At 34.0% G+C, this 12142-nt stretch overlaps 1 protein-coding gene across 1 annotated transcript in view; it reads left to right on the top strand.

The window, feature by feature from the left end:
* Positions 1-12142, top strand: part of FAM227B (family with sequence similarity 227 member B) — a 234173-nt gene that overhangs the window by 2076 nt on the left and 219955 nt on the right. Inside the window, exons 3-4 of the mRNA XM_036249266.1 lie at positions 4942-5173; positions 6684-6751. Of these exons, the coding sequence (XP_036105159.1) occupies positions 4942-5173; positions 6684-6751 (300 nt within the window). The remainder of the gene's footprint in view (positions 1-4941; positions 5174-6683; positions 6752-12142) is intronic.

Raw genomic sequence — 12142 nt, 5'->3', positions numbered from 1 at the left:
AATTCTTATAAGTCCCATTTTCTTTTTTTAATTTCTATTGAATTTACTGGGGTGACATTGGTTAACAAAATTTTATAGGTTTTGTGTGTAAAATTCTATAATACATCATCTGTATATTGTATTATGTGTTCACCACACAAAGTGAAGTCTCCTTCATTACTATTTATTGCCCATTTACCTTCTTCTATCTCCCCCCACTGCCCTTTCCCTCTGGTAATCACCATATTGCTGTCTGTGTCTACGAGGTTGTTTTGGTTTGTTTGTTTAATCCCTTCCCCTTTTTCACCCAGCCCTCCAGCACCCCTCCCTTCTAACAGTGGTCAGTCTGTTCTCTATCTATGAGTCTGTTTCTATTTTGTTTGTTTATTTTATTCATTAGATTCTACATATAAGTGATATCATTTGGTGTTTGTATTTCTCTGCCTGGCTTATTTCACTTAGCACAATATTCTCCAGGTCCATCCATGCTGTTACAAAAGGTATAATTTCCTTCTTTTTCACAGCCAAGTAGTATTCCATTATGTAAATGTGCCACAGCTTATTATCCACTCATGTACTGATGGACACTTGGGCTGTTTCCTAATTATGGCCATTTTAAATAATATGGCAATGAACATGGGAAATACATTTCAATGTGGGAAACACTTACAAATATCTACCCCCTCTCTTTATCTTGTAGCCATTTCTTCTTGTCACTATTCTAGTCTCTTTTTCACTTAAAAAAAATTCTAGTTCAATATGCTATCAGAAATGATATATTTCTATATAATTTTGCTAATATAATATTGTGTCTTATATATTAACATCTTAAAGAATATTTGACAATTACAGTTACTTTCATCATTAATTCATTCACCACAACTGAGGCTCACAGGTAATTTGCAGTTGTGTTGTATGAGCATTCTTTGATGTTGAATCAGAGTAAAATATTTAAAATATATTTTTATGTTGAAAGCTCCAGTTTCCATGTGTATCACTACTAACTTTTGAAGTTATTCGGATTGTGTGGGTTTTCTCTTGAGTTCATGCACTTGTGAATCTGAAGGTCAGGTTTATTTTGCTTTGAGGAATGTCAAGGGCTAAGAAAAAGATATTAGTGTGGAAGGCAGAGAACAGGAGGCTTTTTTAATGAGGTGTGTACATATTTTGAGTAGATTAGGCTTTAATTGCACTTACTTATGCTTAAATATGAACAGAATTTGCTGTGACTAAACTGTTAACAATTGAGTTTCAAAAATATCTATTTTTAAATACCTATTTTCTGTTCTTATATTTGTTTAAATAGTATTTGGTCATTTTTAAATGTTTTGAAAAAGGATTGTGTTTCCTTTAGAAGCAAATGGAAAATGAAAATGTTCCTAGTTTACAAAAGTTTATTTCAATCACTGTGGCAGAACCAGAAATTCTGGACTCCTTTTCAGACAAACTTTTTGCAACTGTTTTAACGTAAATAATTATAATAGCTTTATCACAATGTTTTGGGTCTTTTTTTAATGTCAAGGGAAAAGAGATTATAGTTAAAATTAAGCCGAACTCAGCAAATAATTACAGAGACATTTGAACTATACCATCATACATATTGGAGAACTGATGATATCAGATGACATTTTCTAATTACCTGAAGTGAAAAAGCAGTCATTTTGTTCAAATTAAGAAAAATAGTAATCAAATTAAGATCACAGGTTTATGCCAGCCCTTCACCAAAGATAGAATAAAATCAAACTTAAGGCACCATCCTTGTATGCAAAGGTCAGCCTCTGTATTGATAGCCTTCCACTTTTATCAGATAACATTTGGTAAAACAACATATCCAGTTGTACCATTTTGTCATTTATGGGTTTATCTGTAATTTTTTTCTTATTGTCCAGATTTCCCAACCAAATACACTTGTATTCTATAGTGTTTTTTTTTTAAAGGTTGGACTATGGGATATTTGAAAACATCTAGGAATAAAATGACTGGATATTTAACTTCTTATTTGCTGGACAACACTTTTATTTTATAGACAGAATAAAACTAATAATTTCCTCAAATTTATTTAAAAATAGTTTTGAGCATCTACTGTGTGTCAGGCACATAGATATTTAGAACGTATCAGTGAATCAAAACAGGCAAAGGTCCTTGCCTTCATGAAGATGTTGTTCTTTTTATTTATTTTATTTATTTATTTATCCTCACCTGAGGACATTTTTCCATTTTTTGTTCAGATAGAGTGGGAGAGGGAGAGAGAGAGAGAAAGAGAGAGAGAGAGAAACATCAACGTGAAGGGGACACATCGAGGGGCTGCCACCCGCACGACCAACCAGGGCCGGGGACAAACTGCAACCAAGGTACACGCCCTTAGCGGGAACCGAACCCGGGTCTCTCTGGACCGCAGGTCGACGCTCTAACTGCTGAACCAAACCATCCAGGGCGATGTCGTTCTTTTTAAAATGAGACATATAAACAAACAAGTGAATAAAACAAACGAGAAATTAAAATATATTGTAAACTGCTTATGGCTTCCTGGAAAGTGTATCTCTGTTTAATTTTCTTTTTTCTTTTTTTCTAAAAATATAAAACCAAATCTATGTATTTGCATAGTTGTGTAGTGGCTCTGGTGTCAGATTGCCAGGTTGCCTATGTTCAAATCTTGCTCTGCTACTAATGAGCATTAGAACAGGACCTGGAACCTACATGTTAGCTATTATTCATGACATCCTCTAAAACCCTCTCATTTTGGCCAATTTCCACCATTGCTGTCTTTTATCATTTTAATATTTTATACCTTCTATTCCTCGATCCTCTCTCCCTACCCTTTGTTATAGTGCTGTGTACCTTCTTACCTTCAATCATTTCTCTCCTCATATCTCTATGATCAATTCCCACATTCTCTTCTCGTTTCTCCCCTTCACTTGATCAACATTCTGTTTCCATTTTTGTTTTTATAAAAATATTTTTACATTTTTGATGACATCCTTTTATTCCATTAATGTTGTCTCATTATCAATTCTCATATTCTATTCATTCATTTAATGAATTTTACTTACTATCTGCTATTTGCCAGGTGATGTTCTGGACATTGAAGATACAACAATGAACAAAAAAGAGATACATCCCTGCCCTTAAATTAACACCCTCCTTCTTCTGCCTTACTCTGTACTATCACCATGTTTTATTCCTTTTTAGTTATTTAGGTACTGACGAGTTGGTTTGAATCCTTCCTTAACTATTTATCAGATTTGATCTTCCCTGCTTTTTATTTCTTATTTCTTGCCTTTTTTTTTGCTTTGATGTGATTTCTACCTGGTAATACTTTAATTCATCTTCTCTTAGAGCATCAGTGTCAAATTTTGTTAACAGGCCTGCTAGGTTTGTAATAAAGACTTAGAGGGTACTCAGATCCCTAGTGTGCTTTTTCACAGAAGATCAAAGGTAGTTTATCACTGAGAGGAAAAATATTTCATTTCATTCTCTTTATTCAGGGAATAGTTGTTTTATTGATTTGTTTATTCATTCATCTATCCATCCATTTAAATGACCCATACGTGGCTGTCATTCTAATTTGACCATGTTTGTCCGCAAGGATTGTATCCTGTGATCATACCTTATTCTTCTGAGATCTTTGTATTTTTCAACACTTAGTACCCAGGTGGTTGTGTGCCTTGTTTAAAATATATGTTTGTAGGATTTGGGAGAGTACACTGATGTATCTAAGTAATATTCTTTATTCCAAAATGGCAGAGGGACCTAGATCCCTCTGGGAAAGTTTTCTAACATTAAAAGCTGGGTATTATATAGGCACTTGTTCTCATTAGAGAGCACAATTCATAAATAAAGACATGTATGATGCTTTAGTGGGCTTTTATTTTTTTGGCTTATGAACAACAAATTTATTTCTCACAGTTCTGGAGGCTAGGGAGTACAAGGTCAAGGCACCAACAGATTCAGTGTCTAGTACAAAATCTGCTTCCTGACTCATACACAGAACCTTCTGGCTGTGTCCTCACATTGTAGAAGGGAGGAGCAGGCTCTCTGGAGCCTCTTTTATAAGGCCATTAATACCAACCATGAAGGCTTTATCCTCATGACCTAATCACCTCCCCAAAGCACCACTGCCTAATACCATCACCTTTAGGGTTAGGGTTCCAACATACATATTTTGAGATGACACAAACATTCAGACCATAGCAGAAGGTATCAGTTCTATTGTCTGACAGACATAGGACAAAGAGGGACAACCTGCCTGCCAGGTAAAGGTCATCAGTAAGGACTGTAGCAGAGTGTGCACATCATTAAATTTTAGAGTTGAGTGGGCTTTGATAAGTCTAACTAGTCACCATATTCTCTACCTTGGCCCTAACACTAATCCCTTTAGCATTGGTGGCTTTAATAGGCTTTTAAAGGGAGAAAAAGATAATGGCAGCTAGGTTTTTCACTGTTGAAGATGATAATTATAATATGGAAAGAGAAAAAAACTAGAATGTTTGGAACTGGAATTAGAGAAACCAGTATGAACTCATGGTTTTAAGTACACAGGAAAGACTGAGGAACTAATGACGTATGAAGCAAAACATAATGTGTAATACTGAACTAGATCCTTTTGCTATAAAGTGCCTTATTGGTTCAGTTGATAAAACTTGAATAGAATCCGAGGAATAGATAGAAACCAGTGTGTCAATGCCAGTTTTCTGATTCTGATGGTTAATTTTGGTTATATAGAATAATTTGTTTGTTTTTAGGAAATACATACTAAAATATTCAAGGATGGTGGATAAGCAACTCGTTTCCAAATGATTCAGGACAAAAGTTTTTTATAAGGCATTTGAAACTTCTAAAGTTTATGATTGTTTCAAAATTTTTAAAGAATACATTTAATAAAAAATAATACTGTATAATAAAACCTCAATTTTAGCTCATTGATTTAAGTTATATTTAATAAGTTTTTGGTTTTTTTTGTAGGATTATTGGCCAAGGGAAGTCCTTTTTAGAGATGATGATAAATGGGCATGCATTGTGAATAAGATAAAAGAAGATAGTTCATTTTCTACAATTTATACACATCTGTGGGAAAAGGTCCCTCGAAAATATGATGCAATCATGATCATAGAGTCAAGAATACAGGAATGTTCGATTCTTTTGGAAAAACATGCCTCTAAAATATTTGAGTGGGACAATGTAATTTATGGAACAGGTAAACTTTATTTTTATATGAGTAATGGTCAGTTGTGTGTGTGTGTGTGTCTGCCTGCCTGTCTCTGTGTATTGCTATAAAGAATGAAATCCTAAGGTATAAAATATCTAAAAACATAAAATAAATTTATTTTATTTTAAACCTCTTCATTTCAAAATGGTCCAGTATACCTTGGCCAGTGCGGCTCAGTAGATTGAGTGTTGTCTCATGGACTGAGAGGTCCTGATTTGATTCCCTGTCAGGGTACATGCCCAGATTGAGGGCTTGATCCCCAGTAGGGGGTGCAGAGGAGGCAGCCGATCAGTGTTTCTCTCTCACATCGATGTTTCTATCTCTCCCTAAAAAAACAATAAAATCATAAAACAAACAAAAAATAAAATGATCCAGTACGGATTTTTAGTTGAACATGAACATGTGGATTCATGCTAAGACATAGACTCAGATAGAGTAAACTTTGTTAAACTGGAGTAGAGGTAGCCAAGTATCAGGGAGCAGGGTTGCATCAACTGATACTGGTACCAGAGACAAGAGAGCCAGCAAGGGTCAGGATATGAGAACATAAGTACCTAAAACCCAAAGTAAAAGTGGGTGAGAGTGGATCTACATGAGCTGGGCTCATGTATTTAGTATTCAGTACTGGATAGCTGCAGACTGAGTAAAAAGCATACCTGCTAGTAGTGATAATTTTTACTTCTTTTCAGTATTTGTATAACTTTGTTATTATATAATTAATACTTTCAGAAAAGTTTTTAGATACTAATAGCGATTCTTGTCTTATTTTTTATTTAACAGGCAAACTTGTCATAGATAAGCCTTAAAAATGCTGATATTGGTTATAACTATAAGGTATTTTCTATGCATTAAATAAATTTAGTCATATTATTTAGATATTTAATATTTTTATGGACTTCTATTTTTCAAATTCTGAGATATATATATATATATGTGTGTATATATATATATATATATATAGAGAGAGAGAGAGAGAGAGAGAGAGAGCAAGAGCGCACATATCTAAAAACTAATGTTACGTATATTAATTGTTCTCAATATATAAATACCAGAGCTTGACTCAAGTCTAGGTTAACTGACTTCAGATTCCTTATAGTCTTTCACTGGGCCTTGCTCCAAAGTCATGTACTTCCTTGAATTTAAGATGACCATGAAACCACAATGTAAGTGACTGAGCTATTTGAAAAACATGGGCTTGTTCAGTAAGAAGAGACTGAAGTAAAACTTTATGTATAGGAATAAGTACTATAGACAAAATAGTTGGAGTATGACATTTCTAAAAAACAAAAGGAAACAGAAGATATTATAGTTATTTACTCATTCAACAAGAGTTTCTGTGTCTAGCATTGTGCTTATCAAAATAGCTAGTTGATCCTATTGAATACTTTTATATATTTTTTATTTAAAGTATTTAAATATTTTTCTCTTTTAAAGGAGAGATATATATGTATATACACACAAACAGACATATATGTTGTGAATTCTCATTTTTTTAAAGGTTCTCAAGAAAAAGTGGAAAAATACAAGGCATTTCTAAGGAAGTACCATAAGAAAAAGATGATAACGGTATGGTATTTGTTTTCATCTTTCTTGAAAAATTATATTTCCACAGAAAATATAATTACTGTAATTATATAGATAATTCCATAGATAATTTTTAATTTCCTTTTATTTTTTATCATTTATCTATCTCTTTTTTTTAAATTGATTTTAGAGAGAGAAGAAGGGAGAGGGAGAGAGAGAGAGAAACATTGATGAGAGGGAACAACGATTGGCCGCCTCCTGCATGCTCCCCACTGGGGACCTGGCCCACAACCTGGGCATGTGCCCTGACTTGGAATTGAACCGGTGACCTCTTGGTACATGTGTTGACGCTCAACCACTGAGCCACTGGCTGGGCAATCTCTCTATTTTTTAAAATAGCTGGACTCATATTCTTTTTACACAGAATATTAGATTGTTGGCATTTTCACATCACTAGAAGTGATTTAAAAATTTACTTTAATGTGTATATTTCATTCTCATGTTATTTAATAATTTATATCCTATACTTAGTGCAGTTCTCTCCCATATCGGTTCTCCTTCTCTATAAAAAATTAAGAATTCCTTTTACCAAACAAAGAAGAACTAACACCTACCCTTCTTAAACTATTACAAAAAAACTCAAGAGGAGGGAAGACTGCAAAGCTCATTTTCCAAGGCTAGCATTATCCTAAGTCCAACACCAGATAAGGATACTACAAAGAAAGCAAATTATAAGCCAGTATCCCTGATGAATGTAGATGCAAAAATCCTCAACAAAATATTAGCAAACTGGATCCTGCAATTCATTGAAAAGATCAGGCACTATAATCAAAATGGGCTTTATTCCTGGGTTGGTATAATATCCACAAATCAATAAATGTGTTACTCCACATAAACAAAATGAAGGATAAAAACCACATCATATTAATAGATGCAGAAAAGCATCTGAAAAAATCCAGCACCCATTTATGATAAAAATTCTCAGCAAAGTGGGAATAGGGGAGACATACCTCAACATAATAAAGGCCATATATGACAAACCCACAGCCCATACTCAATGGCAAAAACTAAAATCATTTATCTTAAGATCAGGAACAAGACAGGGATGTCCACTTTTGCCATTCTTATTTAACATAGGACTGGAATTCCTAGCTACAGCAATCAGACAAGAAGAAGAAATAAAAAGCATCCAAATTGGAAAGGAAGAAATAAAACTATCATTATTTGCAGATGACATGATATTGTATATAGAGAACCCTAAAGATTTCACACACACACAAACTACTAGAACTGATAAATGAATTCAGTAAAGTAGCAGGATACAAAACAAATATCCAGAAATCAGTTGCATTTTTACACACCAATAGTGAGCTATCAGAAAGGGAAACTAAGAAAGCAACCCCATTTACAATTGCATAAAAAATAATAATAAAATGCCTTGGAAGAAATTTAACCAAGGACATAAAAGACCTGTACTTAGAAATTATAAGACACTGAAGAAAGAAAGTAAAGATACAAATAAGTGGAAGTATACACCATGTTTATAGATAGGAAGAATTAACCTCATTAAAATATCCATACTACCCAACTCAATTTATAGATTCAACACAATTCTTATCAAAATGCCAATGGCTTAGTTCACATAACTAGAAAAAATATTCCAAAAATGTATATGGAATTATGAAAGACCCCGAATAGCCACAGCAATTTTTAGAGGGAAGACCAAAGTTAGAGGAATCATACTACCTGATATCAAACTATACTACAAGGTCATAATAATCAAATCAGCATGGTACTGGCATAAAAACAGACATATAAATCAATGCAACAGAATAGAGAGCCCAGAAATAAATCCACAGCTTTATGGTCATTTAATATTTGACAAGAACATATCGTGGGGTAAAATAGTTTATTTAATAAATGGTGTTGGGCAAATTAGACAGATACAAGCAAAAAAATAAAACTATACCACCTTCTTACACCACATACAAGAATAAACTCAGGATGGATAAAGACTTAAATGTTAGACTTGAAACCATAAAAATTCTAGAAGAAAACAGGCAATAAAATCTCGGACATTTCTCGGAGCAATATTTTTTTTCTGATATACCTCCGCAGGCAACAGAAACAAAAGAAAAAATAAACAAATGGTGCTACATCAAACAAAAAATTTTTGCTCAGCAAAGGAAACCATCAACAAAGTGAAAAGACAGCCCACAGAATGGGAGGACATATTTTCCAAAGATGAATCTGATAAGGGGTTAATATTCAAAATTTGTAAAGAACTTATACAACTGAATGCCAAAAACACAAACAATCCAATTAAAAATGGGCAATGGACCTTAGAAGACATTTAGACTTTTCTCCAAAGAGGAAATACAGATGGCCAATAGACATGTGAAAAGATGCTCACCATCAGAAATCATCAGAAAAATGCAAATTAAAACCACAATGAGATATCACCTCATACCTGTCAGAATGGCTATCATCAATAAATCAACAAACTCAAGTGTTGGTGAGGATGTGAAGAAAAGGGAACCACTGTGCACTGATGGTGGAAATGCAGACTGTGCAGCCACTATATGGAGTTTCCTCAAAAAATTAAAAATGGAACTACCTTATGACCTAGCAATTTCACATCCAATGATATATCTGAAGAAACCTGAAACACTGATTCAATAGAATGTATGTACCCCTATGTTCATTGCTTCGTTATTTACAATAACCAAGATTTGGGATCAGCCCAAGTGCCCGTCCACAGATGAGGGGATAAAAAAGCATTGGTACATTTACACAATGGAATACTACTCGGCCATAAAAAAGAAGAAAATCTTACCTTTTGCAACAGCATGGATGGACCTGGAGAGTATTATGCTACATGAAATAAGTAAGAGAAAGACAAATATCATATTATTTTACTTATATGTGGAATCTAATGAACAAAGTAAACTAACAAAATAGAAACAGACTCATAGATTCAGAGAACAGGCATTCAGCTGTTAACAGATAGGGGGTTTGGGTGGCTGGGTGAAAAACGTGAAGGGATTAAACAAAACAAAACTCACAGACACAAAAACAATATGGAGATTACTTGAGGAAAAGGAGGGTGGGAGAGATAGAAGAGGGTAAAAGGGCCGTAAGTGGTGACAGAAGGAGACTTGACTGGGTGGTGAACACAATACAGTATACAGATGATATAGAATTGTACACCTGAAACCTATACAATTTTATTAACCAAATGACCCCAATAAATTTAATAAAAATTTTAAAAAGAAAAAATTAAGAATTCTTTGTATTACTGTTAGGATTACTTTGTCAATTAAAAAAATCTCAATGAGATTTTTATTAGAATTATAATCATTTTTTAGTTACTATTAGAAACATTTTCAAAAATACACTTAAAATTATATAATGTTAAAGCTATAAATATTTTAAGTGCCACCACTAGTCTGTCCACCTCAGTAAATGTTAATTTTTAAATTTCAAAATTACTTTTATTTTTTCCTGATTATAACTAACATAGTCCTTTTCAAAAATTAAAAGAAATAGATAAGCACTAAAAGGTAAGAATTCTAATTCTATTATTTATAGATAAATTACATATATTTCACTATTTGTCACTTTTATTTTCCTTTAAAAATTTAGAAAAATTTGATTGAATTATATACTCATAATGAAGTAAATGTATTATGGAATTTTTTATCAACAAATATTTTTCTACACCATTTTAAAAATTAATGAATGTATTAGCCCTTTATTTCTATTCTCAGGTTACTGTTCAATATTCATTATTATTTACAAAATTGCTGTGAATATATTTAGAGCTAACGACTGCTTACCCATGAGTAGTTTCTTTCTTTTTTTTTTTTTTTTACTGTGAATTTTTTTTTTATTAATTTTTGTTACAAATGATTCTCCTTTTTTCCCCCCACTGATTCCCTCCTCCCCCTTCCCTCCCTGCTCCTTCCCCAGATTGTTGTCCATGTCCACTGTTCATGCATACATGCATATAAGTTCTATGGTTCATCCCTCTCTCACCTCCCCACTCCTTAGGGGATTGTCCTCAAACTGTTATGTTCATTATATTCCACAAATCAGTGAGATCATATGAAATTTGTCTTTCTCTGTTTGGCTTGTTTCACTTAGGATGATACTTTCCAGGTCCCTCCATGTAGTCTCAAAGGATAAGAGATCTTTCTTTCTTACCGCTGCGTAGTACTCCATTGTGTATATGTACCACAGCTTTTTAATCCATTCGTCTACTGATGGGCACTTGGGCTGTTTCCAGATCTTAGCGATTGTAAATATTGCTGCTACAAACATGGGGGTACATATATTCTTTCTGATTGGTGTTTTATGCTTCGTAGGGTATATTCCTAGAAGTGGGATCACTGGGTCAAATGGGAGATCAATTTTTAATTTTTTGAGGTGACACTATATTGTTTTCCATAGTGGCTGCACCAGTCTGCATTCCCACCAACAGTGTACTAGAGTCCCCTTTTCTCCACACCCTCGCCAACACTTGTTGTTTGATGATTTGTTGATGGCGGCCATTCTGACAGGTGTGAGGTGATACCTCATTGTTGTTTTGATTTGCATCTCTCTGATGATTAGTGATGATGAACATTTCTTCATATGTCTCTTAGGCATTTGTATGTCCTGTTTGGAGAGGTGTCTATTTAGTTCCTCTGCCCATTTTTTAATTGGATTCTTTGTCTTCCTTTTGTGGAGTTGTATGAGCACTCTATATGTATTGGAAATTAACCCCTTATCTGATATATCATTGGCAATTATGCTCTCCCATACAGTGGGTAGCCTTTCCGTTTTGATGATTGTATCTTTCGCTGTGCAGAACCTTTGAGTTTGATGTAGTCCCATGTGTTCATTTTCTCCTTTGTTTCTATTGCCTTAGGTGATGTGTCAGTAAAAATTCTGCTGCGTATGATGTCTGAGATTTTGTTGCCCACAGTCTCCTCTAGGATTTTTATGGATTCATGAGTTACATTTAAGTCTTTTATCCATTTTGAGTTTATTTTGGTGTAGGGTGTAAGTTGATGGTCTAGTTTCATTTTTCGGCAAGTAGCTGTCCAATTTTCCCAGCACCATTTATTAAAGAGGCTGTCCTTACTCCACTGTATGCTCTTGCCACCTTTGTCAAATATTAATTGAGCATATTGCCTAGGGTCCATTTCTGGGTTCTCTATTCTGTTCCACTGGTCTATATGCCTGTTCTTGTGCCAGTACCAGGCTGTTTTGATTATGGCGGCTTTGTAGTATAACCTGAAATCTGGTATTGTGATCCCTCCAACTTTGTTCTTCCTTTTCAAGATTGCTGTGGCTATTCGAGGCCTTTTTTGGTTCCATATGAACTTTTGAAGTAATTGTTCTAATTCTTTGAAGTATGCCGTTGGTATTTTGATGGGGATTGCGTTG

This window comes from Molossus molossus, unplaced genomic scaffold (assembly GCF_014108415.1).
Source record: "Molossus molossus isolate mMolMol1 unplaced genomic scaffold, mMolMol1.p scaffold_m16_p_1, whole genome shotgun sequence".
Lineage (NCBI taxonomy): Eukaryota > Metazoa > Chordata > Mammalia > Chiroptera > Molossidae > Molossus > Molossus molossus.
The sequence above is the reverse complement of the archived record's forward strand: the minus strand, read 5'-3'. Positions and strand labels throughout refer to the sequence as shown.